Here is a 22,620-nt window from a genome sequence, read left to right as displayed (position 1 = left end):
TCAGAAAAATGAATGATTACTGATTACTCATGATTACTCAGCAACCTGTAATCAATTACAGATGATGACGATTACTTGTTATGATTACCCTATCCCTGAATCTCCTTTGTCGAGATCTAGGGAAAAATTCAAATTTTCAACACAGACTATATCGAATTTTGCGTTAAAAAACGATTTGTATGGCTAAAAATTCCATGCACTGACAATTTTATGGTACATGTACATATTTATAATTAGTAGTTGGACAGTCTCCTGGAATGCTTAAAGATCAGCATGTTAAAAAGTTCTTTGGGATACAAACTTGGTTGGTTTGTGAAGCCCTAATGACTTTTTAGAAGCTATGATCATGTACCAACCAAATTAACATTTTAACATGCTGTTTATTTTAATTCATCTGGACATGTATGAACTCGATTGGTCACGTGATCAAAATCATGTAAAACCAAAAAGACTACTTATAGTATTTGATCACGTACCATTAACGGTGCCAACCAAAATATATCCCTGTGATCTTTGTAGCATTTTTTTTACTTGCATTTACTCACGAGAAAAGAAAGTCATTTAGAATCATTAGCTTTATCGTGTTTTTATGCTACACGAAAACGGTAATCACTTTGAAGTCATTAAAATGTTTACATAGATTTAAACGTTTTAATGCTGTTACATAGGATCATATAAGATCATCATATACATGTAATCATAGCATATTTTCAAAGAAAAAGACATAGTACAATATATATTAATATTAACAAATACATAAAAATAGCGGCATTTTACCAGTAAATATTGTATTGAAATCAACGAGATATTTTTGTGTTCTATTTGACTATCAAGATGGCATATTTCAGTGTTTTTCTTGTCGTGAAAAAGCAAAAAAAATATAAGTAGATATTCAGTAAAAAAAAATTGACCAGATGCATTTTGTATGAATTTGATATGGGATGGAGACCATCGATATCAACAACTTTGACTTTATCTCAAATAGAAGCAGAAGCATTGGATTTCTAAATGTAAAGTTAATGGTTTCATAAATATCTTAACCATGCATTTAGTTTTTTTTTTCCACATGTCTGAGAGCGGAGAAAAAGATTTCTTGAAAATTTGGTTTTTTCGCATATTTGGCCTCGGCCACGAGGCTGGTAGGGAAATTAACAATTTAAATTCCTCTTATCCTAGTAATGCTTCAAATGAAAATTAAAAATGCGAACAACTGTAATTTTTGTTTTAATGGGTGACTCAGGTAACCTTAAAATAAATTGATGTTTATTTGATAAGCCGAAAACCTACGGTGAAATGGGGCAGGGAAATATTAAACAAATGTAAACGATGAGAAGTAATCATTTTTGCGGACTAAATGTTTTGCCTAAATTTCATAATATAAATTTGGACCAAATTCGTCCCATGTCTCCATTTTTTTCTTTGACATTTATTTGTTTATTTTACCTTTAACGCTGGATGTTTTATGCAGCAATAAATAAATCCGTGTGATGTTGTTTTATGTATAAAGTAGATGGCAAGTCTACTTCAAGTTCTGCTTGAAGTTCAATCACATCTCCGCTAAAGTTGTGATTCTCAACCATAATTTTCGTACAATGTTGATGGCATATATAGTAGGTACAATGCTTGACTAATTTAAAGCTGAGATAAACATGACGTAATAGAATGATTCTTGATATCAATATAAATATACGCAAAAGTTAAAATAACTTCATGGATCTTTTATTATAAGTTAAGGAATGATAACCCTTGCTGAGTATAAAAATTAATGTAAATATCAGTTCTTAATGCCGGTAAATTCTAAACCATGCCTTACAGTTACAGTTATATAAATTAACCATGCTGAGTGATAACTGTAATATATGACTTTTAAATCCCTTCTTAAATTTTCTGCACCTATTTTCAGGTTATTTGTTATCTAAAGAAACCTTGAAAAATATTTTATTGATAAGTCATCGTTAAGATACTTCAGTTTTTATTACTCTGTAAAATTGCATGTGTTTATTTCATAAAGATAAAAAAAAATCCAATAATTTATATTTCACCTCTCTAAACATTACTTTTATTACTACACCAATCCTTTCTTCATTGCTACTTTCACAAACTCCGACAGCAACTGGTCTACATTGGGAAAATTAACTTACGGAAAATGTATAAAAACTCAGTGCAATTGAAACAATACTGAAATAAACGACATAATAAATCACTTAAATCTTGAAAAATATATTGTTTAAAGGAAATTTGTTTTTTTTACCTTCAACGTTGGATGTTTAATGCAGCAATTAAAAAATCTGTGTAATGTCGTTTTATGTATAAGTGATGGCAAGTCTACTTCAAGTTCTGCTTGAAGTTCAATCACATCTCCGCTAAAGTTGTGATTCTCTACCGTAATTTGCGTAAAGTAATATGTATTAGGACCCTGCTCACTGGCGTCGGAAGCAAATTACAAGAGGCCCATGGGCCACATCGCTCACCTGAGGAACAATAGGTATGATAAAGTCAGCTTAATGGGGTCATAATACAAACAATCTGGACAATGTACAATAATACATGTAGATCCTGTATAAAAATCCATTTTCCCCCTTGGAACTCGGATAGCCCTGATTGCTGCCAATATTTACAAGAGCAGACTTTAATCACCGCTCCTGCACATATATAAGGACTCAACGTTACGAAGGCAGGGATGACCGCCCACCTACGCAACTCAACAGGTACCAACGTTAACGCAAGCAGGGATAACACTCAATCTATCCGTACCTGTTCAAGTTTAACCCCAAACAGTCGCTCGTCGTAATGCAATAAACACTGTCCCTATATAATATGTGCCGGTCAAAAATAATTCATAGTATCTAAAAATTGGAAATAAAAAATAAGCAAACTAATCCGGCCTAACCCAAAACTACTTATGCAGAACAACTTATTAACAACTTATATACATTGAATATTTATTATTGTATAAGAATAATCATCACAATAATTGGTTAACAGTGGATGCATTAATTAGAATAATCAAGAATCAATAAATCAAGGGCAATAACTCAATACAGTAATACAAAAAGATTCTAATGAAAAAATAGCTGCCTGGTTCAAATTTATAGTCATATCACATGTTGAGTATTGCAGTTCTCAAAAAGATCCTTTACAATTGTTTATATATGGGATATTTAGCTGCATCAAACTCTGAACCTTCTTGTGAGGCCGAAGAATTGTCCTGGAGCCAAAGTCTTAACAATTATAAAGAATCACCTTGCTGATTAGTTTCTGAGAAGAAGATTTTTAAAGATTTACTCTATATATTCCTATGTAAGACTTTAACACCCCCCCCCCAATGTGGCCTCACCCTACCCCCAGGGATCATGATTTTCACAACTTTGAATATACACTACCTGAGGATGCTTCCACACAAGTTTCAGCTTTCCTGGCTGATTAGTTTCCGAGAAGAAGATTTTTATAGATTTACTCTACATTTTCCTATGTAAAACTTCGACCCCCAATGTGGCCCCACACTACCCTCAGGGATCATGATTTTCACAACTTTGAATATACACTACCTGAGGATGCTTCCACACAAGTTTCAGCTTTCCTGGCTGATTAGTTTCTGAGAAGAAGATTTTTAAAGATTTACTCTAAATATTCCTATGTAAAACTTTGACCCCCCAATGTGGCCTCACCCTACCCCCAGGGATCATGATTTTCACAACTTTGAATATACACTACCTGAGGATGCTTCCACACAAGTTTCAGCTTTCCTGGCTGATTAGTTTCTGAGAAGAAACTTTTTATAGATTTACTCTATATTTTCCTATGTAAAACTTCGACCCCCCATTGTGGCCCCACCCTACCCCTGGGGGTCATGAATTTCACAACTTTGAATCTACACTACCTGAGGATGCTTCCACACAAGTTTTAGCTTTCCTGGCTTTCTGGTTCTTGAGAAGAAGATTTTTGAAAATTTCTTGAAATTTTTCATTAATTTCTAATTATCTCCCCTTGAAAACGGGTGTGACCCTTAATTTTCACAACTTTGAATCCCCTTTGCCTAAGAATGATTTGTGCCAAGTTTGGTTGAAATTGGCCTGGTAGTTCTTGAGAAGATGTTGAAAATGTGAAAAGTTTACGGACAGACGGACGGACGAACAGACAGACGGACGACAGACAAAATGTGATCAGAATAGCTCACTTGGGCTTTCAGCTCAGGTGAGCTAAAAAGTGGGGGTGGGGGGGGGGGGGGCTAGACTGATCCTCAGAAATATTGAGAGAAAAAAACCTAATTCCTAAATCATGAAAATCCTAATCCGTGGGGGGGGGGGGGGGGGGGGGGGGGTGTTAACCTATACTTCCAAAACAAAATATTACGCTAACCTATACTTCCAAAACAAAATATTACGTACCATAAAAAAATTCCCCAAACCATGAAAAACATGATCCGTGGGGGTGGGGAGGGGGGGGGGGTGTAAGTTTGCCTATGACTCCAACTTCTCAATCTTTTAAAGGTACATTAATGAACAATTATATTTCCTGCGAAAAAAAAGTGGGGGGGGGGGCTGAATTGTTAGATCCAACTTTGCAAAAAAAGTGCCCCCCCCCCCCCCCCCCGTTCCGACGCATATGCTGCTTTGTCTGTTCTTCAGTCAACACTTGTCAGAGGCATATGTTCTAGGATTTTCCATCATCTTAACTCAATCAGGCTTTTACGGTACACAGAGAGGGTCGTTAGATAAAGGTTGTGCAGGACCTTTAACAATTTTTTAATCTTTTATACATGCAAAAGGGTTCACAGTGACGTTAAACTACATTTTCATGTTAAATGCGATCATGGTCAGCACAGATATCTTTTAAATGCAATGTTCGTCCATACTCCTCAGTGGCCCAATCGTGGCCAGACTAACAAATGTCTGTAGGTACAAATGTTACCTAGACCTTAAATCAAAGTTCTTTGTGAAATTTAAAAGTTTGTAAGTCAAAGGTAAAGGTCAAAGCAAAATCATCTTAAATCTTATTCATCCAGATGTTTAATATTTAAGCGGAGCCTTTTGTGATGGTCATCATCTAATTTTTTTTCGTTACCAATGCTACAATAAAAACTGTTTTTTAAGTAGTACATATATAATCACAGATATTTCACTTGACTTAAAAAAGTGAAAAAAACTGTCATTACTTAATGAAAACCAGTTACTACAGTACTATCAATATTTTAAATCCAACGCCTTTTTATAAGATATGTGTTTCTTCCAATGAATAAATATATGTGCTCATAGTATAACAGTCTTCTAGGGGTGCTAGGTGCAGATTAGACACAATACTCCATACACATATTTGACGTGTAGTAATAAAATTGCTCGCTTAATAAAAGAAAAAAAGATATGTTGGTGTTGCTCAATAAAAGAGTGAACCAATAAGATTTGCAGGACAGTTTTTTGAACACATAACCCTTGATGATGCTTGATAAATTGTTGGATAACTGAACGTAAGAAAAATTCCTTTGTAAAACTGGACTTATTATTAAATTAATATAATCGAATAAAATTCAGCATTGTCTACCTGTTTACCTGGTGCTGTCCTTTCTTAAAGCTGACATGATTTCATAAATACGCATTACTTCCCTTTTATCTCCGACTACCGCCATATTAGTTGTCATTTCTATTGTTCTGCTCATCGCTACACACCCCCTATATAAGACCGAGAGCTCTTGTCATGCTTTACCGCATTCAGGAATTTCATACACCCGAACACGTTACCTTGGACGAAAAGACTTGTAAAAACGCGTTTTGAACAAAAATAATATGACAACCACTTCACTGGCAACATATATCCAATAAACGACGAAATAAGACAGATTGAAATCCAGGCGCAGATACTTCAGAAATTCCTCGATAGTTGTAGACCGTTTTCTTGTGTATGTTATAACATCGCACATGCGCAACCACACACTGTGGTAGATCGAGTAATGTCAATTATCGCATGGTTTTTATAAACGGGGAGTTTTTGTAGGAACAGATATAAACGTTGTTACTTTCTTGAATTTACTATCATTTAGCTACTGTTTTGGATGTAGTGTCGCCAGGGTTTTCAAGAAGATGCAGACGTTATGCACTCTGTATGAACGACACACGTGTTCGATTTGCATGAGAAGTATGGCAGCACTGTCTGTGCAAAATAATACAGATACCTTGGACATCCTTTCAAAGAATAAATATACTTTGTATTTCATTGATTGTTGTTTTCTTTATTATTACATTTTACTACATGTACAATGTGTAGTTCATGCATTTAGAAGTCCGTGCAACGTGAATGCCTCGATCGAAAAGCAACCGACCGTAACTTTCTCAACCGGTATATATACCCCAGTGGCAGTAGAGGAGCGATCGAAACTAATATGGCGACCAAATGCTTTTATGAATTCATGACAGCTTTGATACAAACAAACAAACAAACAACTAAACAGTTTATGTTTGAGGCCCCAACTGTTCGTTGTGTGAGAAAATCGCTTACTATTTTGTAAAGAAATAAAACAGCATTTGCTTAAACTAAATGATTAGCAACAAGCATAAACAGATGGTCTACTAAATTCATAAAAAAAGTTGTTAGCAATTGTAATAAAACAGTAACAATATAATTCGTATGTACTCAATAAAAATGTTTTTATTCTTGTTTTAAGATACATTTACCAACCAAAAAATCTTTGTCCCTGTATCATACTTGTATCTCGACAAAATATATGCACAGCCAGGTTTAATACTAAAAAATGCAAGTAAGCACATTGGACTTTATAAATGGAAAATAGAATTTACCAATCAGCCAGTTTCGTGATCAACTTTATACATGTACCCTAAAAGTATTACATGTACATGCCTCTCTCTCTCTCTCTCTCTCTCTCTCTCTCTCTCTCTCTCTCTCTCTCTCTCTCTCTCTCTCTCTCTCTCATTTTATCATATAGTTTTACTCTGGCTGCAAATGGGTTTTATGGTTAAAATCAAATGTACAAGAAGAAGAACTGCACCAATACCCCCCAAGACAATGGACACAATTGTAATAATAGACATGCCTTTCATATTCAAGGGTGTTTGCTTCGAATTGGTGCGCACACTTGAGTTAACAACAAGATCAACAAGGCTTGTGCTGCTGCTTTTTAAAATCATATTACTCATCGAAATATGTTCCTCTGAGTCCTTACGTGTTGAAGCTGGACCAACTGTAAAATTATAAAGTACTTTGATATTTTCTGTTTCGTAATAAAAGTTAGTTTTTTTCTTTAGCAAAAAATATCTTTAAAGAATATCCTAAATATTAATTAAATAAATTGATATATACCATTTTCAGATACTGTCACAAAACATCCTGTTATATGGTTACACAAGTCATGTCTACAGTTACATGTAGATTGACAACCTGCTCCGTATGATGGAGGGGGACATTTCTTACAACGAGTCGGATGTCCGTAAAAGCCAACTTTACACTCTATATAAAAGTCAAACATATTTTTATAAAAATGTATTTGTCCGTGCATTTTTTTTTCTTCATGCGTTGACATCTAATATTAGAAAGTTGATTTAAAACAAAAATCAAATTAAGACATGTCTACAAATATTGACTGAGATAAGGCTAAACTTCTTGATATTTGGAACTTTGTGTAATGTATTTTAATTTTTGTTACGTTGTGAAAAGAATGGCCCCTATTTTGTTCTTTTATTACACTTTGTCATTGACCATGTTCGGGGTCAGATAAACGTTAAGACCTTTAAATGACATTCTCGACGTCTTAGAAAGGAACACATTTAAAGCATTTTGAGCATGACAAATGACAATCTCGGTAAAGAATTCGTCTTCACTGGTTACATCGCCTTAACACGCTGGGGAGTCGATTGATTTTCTTTTCTTAAATATATCGTAAAAAAAAACAATGTTGGTGTATACAGTACCGATCAGACCCAACCTAACACCAGAGTAAACCCCAACTAAACCCCGGGTTGACTTTCTTGGGTTTACTTGGGGTTTACTCTGGGTTGACTTTTTGAAAAATTTGGTCCACTCGGGGTTTACTTTGGGTTTTTTTTAATTGCTTTTGAGGTCAACTGTATGCACTGAAGTGTGAAGCAGACTGGTATTCCATCTTACCACCATACTGCCTGTAATTTCTGCCCCTTGTGTATTCCACAATTAGCGTCTGCTTTCAGGGGTATACTGACTGGGTTTACCCCCATGTGTCTACTCTGGATTTACTGAGGGGTTTACTCTGGGTCCACTCTAGTAAACCCGAAGTAAACCCAGAAAGTTGGGTTTACTTTCTGTTGGGTTGGGTCTGATCGGTACTGAATACCTATATTCATAAACGTTCTCTTTAATATAATGTTTTGAAACTTTTTTACCTGCTCTTCAAAAAAAGATAACAAAAAAATTTAAGGTGCAAAATGACTGGCTTAAAACACTTTCGTAGTTATATAGTAGTACACATTTAATGAATTAAAATTGATTAAAAGTTTTTCATTATCCCTTCAAGCACGAAAAGCCAATGCACAGTATACAACCCTTATAACGCAGAAGAGTTGCAAAAAAGTGTGGAGGAATCGCCTCCAACATTTTTGTAACGGCTTTTGAAGGCTGTTATAACATTTTTCCCAAAACAAATACCACACGGAACTTAGTTATTGTCAAACTTTATGTTGGTCATTGGTCCGAGTGTTCTTTGCGTCTATAGTCTTTGAACAAATTTAAACAAAAACGCCTCCATACACAGAAGAGATCCACAAATTTCGAAGTAAAATAATTAGAAGCCAAAGTTTACCACAAATCTATCAATTAAACATTTATTTTTTCAAAGAAACACAATTAAAACCGAGTTAAAATACTGTTGTATGCTATGCTATGGTATGATATGACGAATGCGATTCTATGAGATTGTATGCTATGGTTTGAGATTCCAATGCTATGCTATGAGATTTCAATGCTATGCTATGAGATTTCAATGCTATGCTTTGCTATGGTGTATGTTGTAAAAGATATGCTTGAACTGACTGTAACAGAGAATTTTTTAAACTTTTTTACAAAACAACATGATACTCCAAATCGAACTCCTTAAGTTCAGTTTGCTGGTTTTTAAGATGTAAGAACAGTTTGAGAAAGTAAAAGGTGACAGACGGACGGACGAACGGACGGAAAAGGGTAACAACAATATACCCGAACTTTCTTTAGAAAGTGCGGGTATAAAAAAGTTGCACACGCTAAATGCTTAGACGTTATAATGCAATAGTTACAATTATGTTTTCAATTTAAACAAAAATGATATCTACAATGTGTAAAGTGACTTATCACATGTAAGATATCAACTCTCTTGAATAAACTGTACATTTTATTATAAACGTTAAGGTTCACTTACTTTCAGCTGAAATGATAATTCCATAGTTTATCACAAGATCTAGTAGGTTAATGTAAAAATGAGTGTAAATAAGACAGTGTTCATTCATATTCAGAAAAGCAACTGATAAAGCTAATAAAGAGTATCCTTTAAAATGATTTTTGTGGTGACAACAGGAAAACAAACGCTTGGATGTTTGGTCAATCATGATGACAATCAATATTTTATCATATTCAACGTAATATTACATGCAGGTGTCTGAGCATTATTCCTCTATAGCGTGAGAAAACAATTCCAAATAGCATACTGCTCCATCATGCAAAACATAAACTTGTTTATTTATCTTTATGACAATATCATAGCTATACTTTTTAACAAGTTGAAAAATGTTTCAATTTATTGTAATTGAAAAAGCAAAATAATTTCCGGAATATTATGATAGCTGTTTAAGTTAAAAAAAAAACAAGAACAATTGCATAGCTTTTAAATAATGTAATATAATAAAAAAAAATAGGGATAACATTGCAAGGTACTCATATTGTCGTAGGTCTTTTAAAGAATCACACAAGTACAAAAGAACACGAGTTTCATATGCATGATCAAATGATAAAATTAGATACAATCATTTGTTTTTATTGATCATTTATTCTGCAATTGTCTTCTTCGAGGGTTATGGCAGGGAGCTTGAATAATTGTTTTATTTTCATAAAAAAAGAATAAATCACTGGTTTGTTTTAAATATTGGAGATAAACAAAAACAATCCCAAAAAAATAGTTAGCTGATGTGTAGAAAGAGGCGTAAATGACACATCATTAATCTGTATGAAAATATCCTGTATTTAATTGATTATTGCCAAGCAAGAAAAGATTTAAATTTATAAAAGCACTTTAGCTACAATTTTATAAACAACTCACAAGCAAATAAAACGTTTACTCAAAAATACACTCCATTTAGACAGGTAACTTTTGTGACTTTGTAGTTAATAAATCTTTTGACTATGACGATTATATCAGATGACAACACTGACCTAGCCTTAATATGGAAAAAAAGACTAATGTTCTAGAAAAAAAAAATTGGTTCTCTTTTTTAAATAAAAACATCGTTTTATGTATAAACACATCAGAAGACTTTTGTAGTTTATATTAAGATGACATTTTATTACGATTTGATTATTATAGTGATAAAAAGTCCTAATTGTATTTGATAAGTGAGACTTTATTGTCCAATATGTTATTACGTTGTGAAATATTTTCTGATATTGTGCATAAACTACACAGTACCATATGCATATTTCGAGCACATGTGCTTCGGTTCTGTCAGTACTTTGATTATCAGTGTAACAGATATATATGGAATGCGTTCGTATCTTTATTATGCAATAACCATTTCGTGGCGCCGTAAGGTTCGTTGTAATGTTTAAAGAAAGTAATCCTTTGATCCACGATAGCAGTAAATCGATATTCTTTCTTATAAACGACAACATTATATAGATATGTTCAAAGTTGCATTAAAACTCCAAAAGGTATGTCTATTTGGTAGTCAGAGATTTGATAGGAACTTTGTAAAAAAAAAAAATATAAATATTTTTTCATTAATCTTTCAGTCTGGAATTGTCATCGAAAAAAAAGTATACAAAGAATAACCACGTCAAGTAGAAAAAATGCAGACTGCATTCGTCTTTTTATGGATCTATTTCGTTCCTAAAGTGGTAAGTTCTATCAATAATTTGAGGTAATTTGAGATTTCTTTGACAGATAAATTGTTCACTATCTTACAATATCTTTATGAGCAAATCAAAGAAAAAACATTTTTTTTATTTTACTTAAACATATTTTAATTATAATACATATCTTTCAATCATATCAGTGGCTGCTGTAATTAGTTACCAATTTTACTTTAAATTTTTTTTAATTTTAATTCAGTTCAAATAATTTTATATTATATGGCATGTAAGGTTGTGCTATGTGGCCCCTGTAACGCTTTGTTACGGTACATATGTATGTTTGAACAGTTACGATACAATACATTTGATTCAACAAGAAGTAACAGAGCTAAGAAAGAGTAAATTACCAAATACAAGTTTGTTCTCAAACTGTATTCTCTACATATTACCTTTCGGTATCAAAGATTCTCGTCGTATAAAGTCAGTTTTTTACGAGTAGACAATGACTGTTTTAAAGGGACATAAAATCGATGAATGTGGCCATAATTCAATCAACTAGCACCTAGAAGTCTCTTTCCCTACGCCGAATTGATTTTTTCTTATCTTTTTAAAATACATCATAAGATTAATCTGTATATATCTTTAGAGTTTTTTCTAGCTAATAAACGTTTCTCGTAAGAAAACGTTACCGAATATTTGAATTGTTAAGGATAAAGCACTTAGTGGAGAAAGTCACATATGTTTGCTAAAAATTGTCAAACAATAATTTTTAAATAAAAAAAATCATTAATTAAAAAAATAACAGTTTGGACAAGGATCCCCCTAATGTTATGCACGGAAACGGTCATATGGACTTATGGATGCATATACTTATATCCAGAAGGTTTGAAGGTTATTAAAAACATTTTGTGAAGAAGGTTTCAAATGATGAATAAAAGAAACAAATTAAAAAACCAGAAAGAAACACATACAAAAACAATCAAATAAATTTATTGCATTTACTATTCAGTCATGTGAAGGTTGTCTTGAATCAATTCCAACCATAACAGTCGTAAACAGATGTCCAAAAAACACTACCGAGTGGATCAAAAGTAAGAGGAGAAAACAGTGCCACTTGGTTAACCAGAATTGCACAACTCTAGAAAGATTTGAATACCATTGTCTACCGGACAAATACCATGAAAGTTTTATGGAAGTATGTGCTCCAAGAAAAAATATAGTTGGTGAGTCGACATGCTTATGATTAGTGAATATGCTAAAAAAACTTTGAAGTATTATTATCATTCATTTTAGAGGGAAATGATCAAATGATATTTAGCAATGATCACACTATAGCTATGGTGCACCGATTACCTGATGATGAATGAACAGTTAATATCGTATCCCGCACAAAATTGTAATTCCAACTTATAAGAGAACGTAGAAAGTAAAATATTTCAGAGTAAGTATGCATTTGATATATTGAAACATAACATTGTTTGTTTCATCATCAGGTGGACACTGTCCATTCTATGATGAAGAGGAAAACAGCGTGGCCATGAATCTCTACCAGTCGTGCAAAGGACATACGACGCCTTGCCCAGATTTGTACAATTCAAACGTAGCATATAGATGTAAGCACGATATCTAACCGTTGTTTTAATGAAATGAGACTGTATGATCAACAAATTAACCACCAGCTCTTCTCAAAATTTTAAAATATGAATTGTTAAGCTATAAACTATAATGTTACATAGAGAGATCCATATATTTCATCTTTAAAATTTAAGTATTATCCTATATTTATGTCTCCCCTTTCAAAGGGGAGACATATTGTTTTTGTCGACTTTCTTTTTCTTATTCTTCATTAAGGTCTTCCGTTTCCAACGGAAGACCTTATTGTTTTCGTTATTTTCTTGTTTTCTTTCCTGCACCAAATTTTTAAAAACCGAATATTTCAAAAACGATTCGACGGATTTTCTCGAAAATTTCACAGATAGAAGACAGTAACTATAGCTATGCATACGTATCTTTTCGAATATGACGTCACTTCCGTTCGTCAACGTCGTTAAGTTTACTTTTTTTAAAAATTCATTTTGTCCAGCGAATATTTAATTAATGGTTGAAGATAGAAACTTGAAATTTTCAGCGATGATAGATCTATCTTTGGAAACATGCCCTTAGGTTAAATGGTTAACGTCCGTCAATTCCGGTCGTCACCGGAAGGAAAGACAAAAAATCGATTTTTTCAACTTTTTCCTTTTTTGATGTTTTTCTGTAGGGTTGATAGTGACCCTTTCACTGATTCAGAATATGTAATTTGTTTTAAAGAGGCCGAGTACAGAACGAGTACGCACGCTTTCGCGCAGCGTTTCATTTGTATTGTGACGTCATCTTTTTGCTTGTTTGACGCCATGGCGAGATAGTTTTATCTGCAGATATTCAGCGAAATTTGTTGAAAATTGCTCGTTTCATGCGTAAAATTAATGTTATATTGTGGAATAAAAATAACTGTCTCGAAGTATAAGCAATATTTGGGCTCGGGTCGAAAAAGTGAAGAGGGTTCAGCAGGCCAAACCCTCTGTCACGTTTTCTTAACCCGCCTAAATATATAGCTTAATTCATATATTTCAACACAGTAACCATGTATTTTATATAAATGACCCTTAATATGTGATTTTATATATTTTTTTATTACTTTAATATGTCTGAAGGCTTTAATAATACTATAAAGATCACCTTTTCCGCCTTTGTCAAATAAAAAATAGCCATTATCTGACAAATCTGGGAAATTGGGCATACAAAAATCAACTTTGATAAGACCCCTGGAACAAACCAGGAGGTAAAAGGTTTTTTTTTTATTTGACCATTTGATGCCTTTTAGCAATAACTTTAATATGTAGAACAGAAAAAGAAATCCCTAGGGCAGAAGTTTAAAAAAATGTGCAAAATTGATACATTTCAAGCAAAATCCCATAGGGTCCTATGTTAAAGATTAACAAACTTTGAGATGACCCCCTAAACAAACGGTGTGGTAAATGTCTTATTTTTTAATCTTAAAATAATAATTATATCAGTAGAAATTCAGGTAAAAAAATTCATTAAAAAATCTAGGGCACAACTAATTAGACCCGGCCTCGTTAAAATCGATCAAGGCATTCTCGAGAAACTAAGCGTCAAAGTTCTGAAGCGAGAGTCTGAGTAGCTCAGTCGATAGAGTCGTGGACATGGCCCAGGCGACCCGGGTTCAAGCCCCGAGTGCCGCAATTTTTATTTTACTATTTTTCGCTTAGGTCAACGATTTTATCTTTGAATTAATAAGTTTGATCTAATCTATTAAAAAATCGGACGGAAGACCCATTCGTTGCTCGCAACGAGATCGTGTCTAGTATTCTTCTTATTCTTCTTCATCCAAATTTGTCCAGGCCGTAACTTAAATACCCTTTGACATTAAGACTTCAAACTTGGAACATTGGTAGATGGTATTGAGAAAGAGTGCACGCCACCAAAAATTTTGACCTTGACCTATTTTATTCTTCAAGGTCAAGCTTTTTATAAAAAATATTGTCCGGACCATAACACAAGACTCCTTTAACATACAGACTTTTAACTTGTATCATAGATAGATAGTATATAACCTAGTTGAACTTTACCAAAAATTTTGACCTTGACCTAGAATTTTTAGTTCAAGGTCATATTAGAAAAAACTTCATTGTTCAACTTCTGAATATACTTTGACAGAAGGACTTCAAACTTTAAACGACGAACAATAATAATACACTTAGATGTACTATGAATAATATTTGACCTTGACCTTGTTTTACTCAAGGTCAAATTTAGAAAAAAATAATAAAATTTTGTCTGGGTCATAACTTTAATAATACCCTTTGACATTAAGACTTCAAACTTGGAACATAGGTAAATGGTATTGAGGAGGAGTGCACGCCACCAAAAGTTTTGACCTTGACCTATTTTGTTCTTCAAGGTCAAGCTTTTCATTAAAAATTGTCCGGACCATAACACAAGACTCCTTTAACATACAGACTTTTAACTTGTATCATGGATAGATGGAATATAACCTAGTTGAACCTTACCAAAATTTTTGACCTTGACAAATTGTTTTTATTTCAAGGTCATATTAGAAAAAACTTCATTGTTCAACTCCTGAGTATACTTTGACAGAAGGACTTCAAACTTTAAACAAAGAACAATAATAATACACTAAGATGTACTATTGAATAATATTTGACCTTGACCATGTTTTACTCAAGGTCAAATTAAGAAAAAAATAACAAAATTTTGTTTGGGTCATAACTTAAATAGCCTTTGACATTTAGACTTCAAACTTGGAACATAGGTAGATGGTATTGAGAAGGAGTGCACGCCACCAAAAGTTTTGACTTTGACCTATTTTGTTCTCCAAGGTCAAGCTTTTCATAAAAAATATTGTCCGGACCATAACACAAGACTCCTTTAACATACAGACTTTTAACTTGTATCATGGATAGATGGTATATAACCTAGTTGAACCTTACCAACATTTTTTACCTTGACCTAGAATTTTTAGTTCAAGGTCAAATTAGAAAAAACTTCATTGTTCAACTCCTGAACATACTTTGACAGTAGGACTTCAAACTTCAAACAAAGAACAATAATAATACACTAAGGTGTACTATTGATTTATATATGACCTTGACCATGTTTTACTCAAGGTCAAATTAAGAAAAAGATAATAAGATTTTCTAGGTCTGGGTAACATATAGCTGACATCATTTTTTTCAATTGTTAAATTTGCCCCCTATTAAAATCCTTGGGGAGAAGGGGAGACATGTGGTTTTTTTTGTAAAAAAAACCAATACCCATTAGTTTTAAATGAAGCTCTTAAGTTTTTTAAAAATGAGAATAGTGGAGTCCAAAAATGGCCACGGCCACTGAGCCCTCTTCAATCGATGCCAGTTTATGGCAGTCTTACAACAATGGCAGGTGGTAACCATTTAATTGACGTTAACTTAAGCTGTTATAAAATGGGAAAAAAATCGTTTTATCCACGATAAATAATGCCTATGAGAATACTTAAGGTGCCTATTTATGATAAGACTTTATAACTATTTTTACTTTTAGATCACAATTAGATTACATCGACATGACCTTTAGGAAAATGATTTAAAAAAAAGTATCTCTATCTTTATATATTTTTATCTCTTATTCCATCTGAACAGTCATTAGAGAACGATTTGTTGTTCGGTACGTGCATTCGCTTGGGTAAGTGCAGCACATCAGAAATTGAAAACCCACCTTATTTCAGTTAGGTTTGTTCAAAATACTTGATCCTAATACACACAATATTCAATTGCTTTAATCGTGTTTAGCCCAAAAGAATATATAAAAAATAGACCCAAAGGAATTCTTACTTAATCTGATGTGGAGTTTATGAATTAAAATCGTTTTCTCATAAGCTTACATAGTTTAACAATTAACATTATGACATAATTTACAGCTCCTGTATTGTATCATTTACGAATTACTGAGCCGTCATTATTGATACAATTTCAACATTTTACTATTGAGAGTAAAAATTCATATACACTAGTAATAAAAGAGAAAAACGCAAGTTAGGTACATAAGTGACCATTAATTATATATAATTTATATTGCTTTTGAGAGTAGACTTCAACCATTAATGATAAAATTATTATGAAATAATAGTATAATTAAAAACAGGTATTGGTCAAGTCATATTTTTTTTATTTCATTAATGGGTTCTGACCACTAATACAACTTTATATTATTAGTGAATACTTGATTATTATACGTTACTACAATGCTTCTTTTAGATGCATGCTTTTGTTATTAAAGTGACGTGCCGAAATAGATGCAACTTTTCCCTACCATCATTACCACTCAGCAAACTTTCACTTCAAAGTTCAGTATTCAGTGATGTGACATTTACAGCTTTAATCTTCTTGAAATTGTGTTGTATAAGTTTCTGACATTAGGAATAGTTTGAGAGGACCGGGTTTGCAAAACTTTAGTAACCAAACCATTTCTTGATTTAATCGCTGTCAGTGATTTTCCTAGACGGATTTTTGATATTAACCATATTTTTTTTCAATAACATTAATGTCTGGTGACTGTGATGGCCAGTCAAAACAATCTAAATCATTTTCATTTTTCCAGGGAGTTGTTAATTGTTGTGAAACATGACAAGAGGGATTTTCATTTTGGAATATAAATGGAGAATTTCCAAAATGTTTTGCAATGTCTGGCCATAAACTTTGATCAAGTTTAAATATACTTCTCAAAGTTCAGATACTAATGTCCCCACTCCTGAGTATGTCATACATCCCCAAAACATGGCACTTACCCTCACGTTGTGGCCATATTGACCAATACACTCTCGTCGCTATGCTTAATCCTGAGTTTTGAATACACAAAATCGGTTTTCATTTGATATAACTATCTACGTTTCATTAGAAAAAAAAACTTTTCTCTAATATCTGTCAGCTGCATGATTTTTCATATTGTAACGCCACTGAATACAGCGTTTTCTATTGACTTCTGACATAGTGAGGGTCATCCTTACTTTATTTCTGTTGATTCGATAAGAATGGAGTCTCCTTTAAATTGTTCTGATATATAATTTCTTTGGTGGGGGAGTTGATTAAAATAAATCACAATTTCACTCAGAGTTTATCATTTATTCTTCCTCAGTGTCCGAATCAAAATTGTTTGCCCCTCTCAGCAATCAAACCTTTTCTTTAACGGTTGGAGCTCTTTTCCATACCTCCCCCATCATTATATTTTTTTATTACAAGCATAGAAACTGTAGAATAATCCACAAAGAATATTTCTGCCGATTAACATAATTTTTCATTTCGAAAATACAAATCTATAGCCAGTTTTCTTTGTTCCGCTGATATTTCTTGTCGTATGACCTCCATTGTTTATAATGACATCCCTAGAAATTTTAAACAAGGAAGACAACTAAAACTAGACACGATCTCGTTGCGAGCAACGAATGGGTCTTCCGTTCGATTTTTGAATAGATAAGATTAAACTTATCACTTCAAAGATAAAATCGTAGATCTAAGCGAAAAATAGTAAAAAAAAAAAATTGCGGCAATCGGGACTTGAACCCGGGTCACCTGGGCCATGTCCACGACTCTATCGACTGAGCTACTCAGACTCTCGCTTCAGAATTTTGACGCTTAATTTCTCGAGAATGCCTGAATTACCTGAAAGCACCTTGTTGCGAGCAATAAGTGGGTCTTTCGTTTGATTTTGAATTGATAGGGTTCAATTAAACTGTTTACATTTGGTGCGATTTACTATCATATTAACTTCATTTTAAACTAATTTTTCAACCTTCACTGCGAAATGCAGATTTCCGGAAAACGTCATTTTTAAACGTCAGTATCTCCGCAATGCGCTGTCCGATTTTGAAACGGTTTTTAGTTTTGTATTCAGTATCACTTCACTTCAAAATCACTTCCGGTGACGACCAGAAGTGACGGACTACCTGCTCATATTAAAATTTGATAAGTTTAAAACATATTCTGATGGAAAAAAAATTGTAGATTATTTGATTTAAAAAAATTTTAAAACACAATTTTCCAAAAATGCTGTTTGAGCGGACCGGAAGTGACGGACGATCGAAGTTTTACCTGATCGGCCCTAAACATTCAAAAATCTATCATTCCTGAAACTTTTAATTTTCTATCTTTAATCGTTTTTGCGAAAAAGGGAGGACAAGATCACTTTTTACAAAAAGAAAAACGAATATAACGGCCGACCGGAAGTGACGTCATCAATAAAAATGTACATGATTAAAGACCTTGATATTTTGTATTATTCGTGAAATTTTCATAAAAATCCATTGTATCATATTTGAGATATTAGAGTTTTAGGAAAAATTTTAAGAAAAAAAAGAATAATAATAGTGAAAATTAGAGAAAAAGAAACATAACAAAAACAATAGGGTCTTCCGTTGGAAATGGAAGACCCTAATTAGGTGTGAAGGGGAGATCATACCAAATATATAATTTGTTCCAAGCATCATTGTTGTAAAAAAAAATGGGAGATCAAAGAAACTACATGTACAAATGAGTAAAAAAAAAAGTTCAGATAAAAGTTGCATCCATTGTGGCACATCACTGTGCATGATATCTACAACGTTACCATGTTTTTATTGTATTATGTAGATCAAGAATGTTACACAGACGCACTAAAAAGCACCAAGGACGATAACAATGAAAGTACTCTTTCAAAGCAAGTATTTTTGTTTTACCTCTGATCACAATTTGATGTCGCGATATTTAGAAGATCGTGCAGTGTTTGTGTTTATATTTGGATCGCTGAATAAAACATGCAACATATATTGAAAAACACATAAGATGTAACAAAAACAATCGAAAGTATATATTTTATCATAATCAGAACTAACAAGCCATGTCATGTCATTTGAAAAAAATGTTCAAATTGTAAACGTTACCATATTAGGATCATCCATACCCTAAGGAAAAGTTTCTCTGGACTTACTGGACTTCTTTTTGAATGGGAAAGGGGGTGGTCATAATCTAACGATTTCGAATAATATAATTGAGAAAGCAGGAATTTTGAAGAAAAAAAGAGAACATTATTTTAAAAAAAAATAATTTAAGTAAAGAAAGACCCTGCTGTATTTGAATTTGCAGTTCGGTAGTCTGATGTCATGTCCACTTCACTATGAGACAGGCAGAGAGATGAGTCGTTATGAAAAATCTTTCAATGCAGTCAGATATATCCGTGTTGTTAAATGCATCAATCGAAAATCCCTAGTGCCTTACATGTAAATTCGTTTTATTTGTAATTTGTAAGATCTTACCTTAAAATCTATGATAAACGCTCTTGCATGTAAATGCGTAGCAATTTTATACACCTACCTAACTACTGAATAAAAAAGATGTTTTATAAAATAACATTTTTAAGCGATTGCCAGTACAAACAAGATAACATATTAAGCAATATTTAAAGTTTATAACCAATGTCTACATCAGAGCTTGTGTTGCAATTACCATTATCATCGTAACAAATATTTTAAAATATTTTGAACGCATATACGCCCATCTAAAAGTATTAGAACATATTGCCTTTGTATCCTTAACACTAATTTTAATACATGCGCATTTGTGCCTTGCAGAATGGTTTCAGTGTCAACTTTTGCATTCCACATCCTGATAACCATAATTCAATTATCAATGTTAATTGCATTTGTGTACTTCATAAAGAAGCATAAACGTAAGTTCTTTGAAAAAATGTATTGAATGTATGAAGACTAACATGTATCATAATATACGCATTTATGAAATTTATAAAGTCGTCCGTAAAAACAAATTAAAGCACTGCAAACAATGCATAAACAAATTGGTCGTTAAATTTTGAGCGGTTTGTTTCAAACATATTGCAACGCAATTTTTCAACTAGAATTAAAATAAAAAGCTACATGTATGTTAGCTGCAAACGTATACCATCCACTTTTTTAAAGACAGCACATTTATGTTTACTATATATTCGTTTCAAACATTATCTTGTTTAGGTATACCTAAAGATTGCATTGCAATGGGAGATTTGAGGAGTCAACAAAACACAAAATCAACCACGTCATCCAGACAAAACAGTGATGTATCGATTGGCAGCCAAATTAATACAATGCCAAGCAGGTCATTAAGTGAAAATAATTATATATCAAATTCAAATAGCAGTCTTGTATCAAATCACCTTTAATTCAAAATATCAATCTCTGGTATGTATAAATATATAATACACTCTGCCAAGGAAACCACCAATCACACCAAAAACAGTTATAATGCCCTCACGGAAGAATTTATATTTCATAGGAAATAGTTATATCGCCCTCCTTAAAACTGTTTTTTCATCCTCGTGTGCAATTATTCTACTTATTCATTACATCGGATTTGAAGAGCCAGTTCCTAATCAAGCGTATACTAAACAGCTATCCAACAAATAAAATGTTGGAACAACGTCTGTGATTCGTTTTAAATTAGGAAATAAATATACTTTAATTGTTTAATTGATTAAAAAAATATATAATTACAATGAAAGAAATAAACTCTAGCATGAGCGTGCTGAAAACAACAAACGTCAACTTGGTCTTTACCGGGAAAAATAAAACAGCCTTTTGAAATCCAAGTCAGCCCAATACAGCAACGTAAAAGCACATCATTATTTAATTGATCAAAATTAACAAGCATCAATCGACTCTTTATAATACATTTTTCATTGATTTGTAAAAAGTGAACATTTAAAAAAAGGCATTTGTAAATAAAATGAATTCGTTCGTAAACCGTTTTGGTTTGTTATTTCTTGTTTTCGCAGGCGACAATTCCTGAATATTTGTCCCTCGGTGAAAGGAAAATCCTGAAGTGTTATATCGCTTGACATCGGGCGATATAACACTCCAGAGCTGTCATGACACTCCGGGGCAAATATTCCGGTGTGTCGCCCTCTATGCCATGTAAAATATGTATAATATAACATTTTTGAATACGTTTTCTGGTCAGGTCACAAATGAAAGAATTTTATTACTATTCCCCGATAACTGCATAATCACACGATAAAACAGTTATATTGCCCTTCCTGAAACATATTTCACAGGAAATAGTTATATTGTCCTAAAACTGTTATTAGTCAGCCCGCGGGCTGACTAATTAAGTTAGAATGAAACTGCAAATGCGTTTGATAAATTGGAATTCTAGAAAGGAATATGACAGTCCGTTTATGAAAAATTAGAATAAGTTGGGGTATAAAACTCTTCAGTCTCTAGGTCAAACTGCGTTTCACCAGTCACGTTTCCGTAATGGAAGACTTTCCACAGGTATCGTCTGCAGCAATGGTTATGGGTCTGCTTACATGTTTTTAGGACAGATATATAATGACATTGGTTTGCGACTAGGGACCTTTATTTCAAAGCGCAATCTTTGCAAAGTTACAATTTAATAATAAAGCATGCACAACTGCTGTATATCACTTTATGAAGGATATATACCGATTCATGGTTGTATCTTTGCATACAGTTATAAAAATAAGTGTGAAAACTAATTACACACCCTCACATTATGATTGTTCTGGAAACTATACATAAGATATGTATTTCAAAAGATAGTAAGGGCCCCGCTCCATTGGGTAAAGGGTGTGCAGTGACCTTAAATTTTGTTTCTAAGTCGAAGCTGAAGGTCATTGCAGAAATATGTGAAAAATCCTTTTCTGGAGCATATCTTCTCTCCCCTTGGTCAAATCTGGCGCAAACTTTACTCACAGAGTCTCTATGGTCACAGAATGTGCAGTGATTCGCTTCGCCTTGACTTTTATATGTCTAAACATCATATCAAAACAGAGGAGGTTATTCTGAAACATTCACGATAATAATAATTTATATTCTACTAATAGCTCGAAATGTAAATTCGAGGTGAGTAAAAAAAGTTGGTGAAAAAATGTGGAAATTTTTATTTATATGAATTCAATTTTAAGATGAAAGGTATTATATTACAGCCTCGAAATTGTTTGTTATGAATGACTGTTATTTTTAATGCAGCTTCATTAACTTTCTCCAAAATCATTTCGAAGCGACTC

General features: G+C 33.0%; 1 protein-coding gene across 1 annotated transcript; it reads left to right on the top strand.

The window, feature by feature from the left end:
- Positions 1-10,829: 10,829 nt before the first annotated feature.
- Positions 10,830-21,296, top strand: LOC128185814 (uncharacterized). The gene is made up of 7 exons (XM_052855482.1): positions 10,830-10,872; positions 10,954-11,058; positions 12,023-12,236; positions 12,507-12,626; positions 19,194-19,260; positions 20,171-20,268; positions 20,567-21,296. The coding sequence occupies exons 2-7, from the start codon at positions 11,011-11,013 to the stop codon at positions 20,752-20,754; spliced, it is 735 nt and encodes a 244-aa protein (XP_052711442.1). The 5' UTR covers positions 10,830-10,872; positions 10,954-11,010; the 3' UTR covers positions 20,755-21,296.
- Positions 21,297-22,620: the final 1,324 nt, after the last annotated feature.

Source organism: Crassostrea angulata, chromosome 5, assembly GCF_025612915.1.
Source record: "Crassostrea angulata isolate pt1a10 chromosome 5, ASM2561291v2, whole genome shotgun sequence".
NCBI classification, from domain to species: domain Eukaryota; kingdom Metazoa; phylum Mollusca; class Bivalvia; order Ostreida; family Ostreidae; genus Magallana; species Magallana angulata.
Note: the sequence above shows the minus strand (reverse complement) of the source record. Positions and strands in the feature narration are given on the sequence as shown.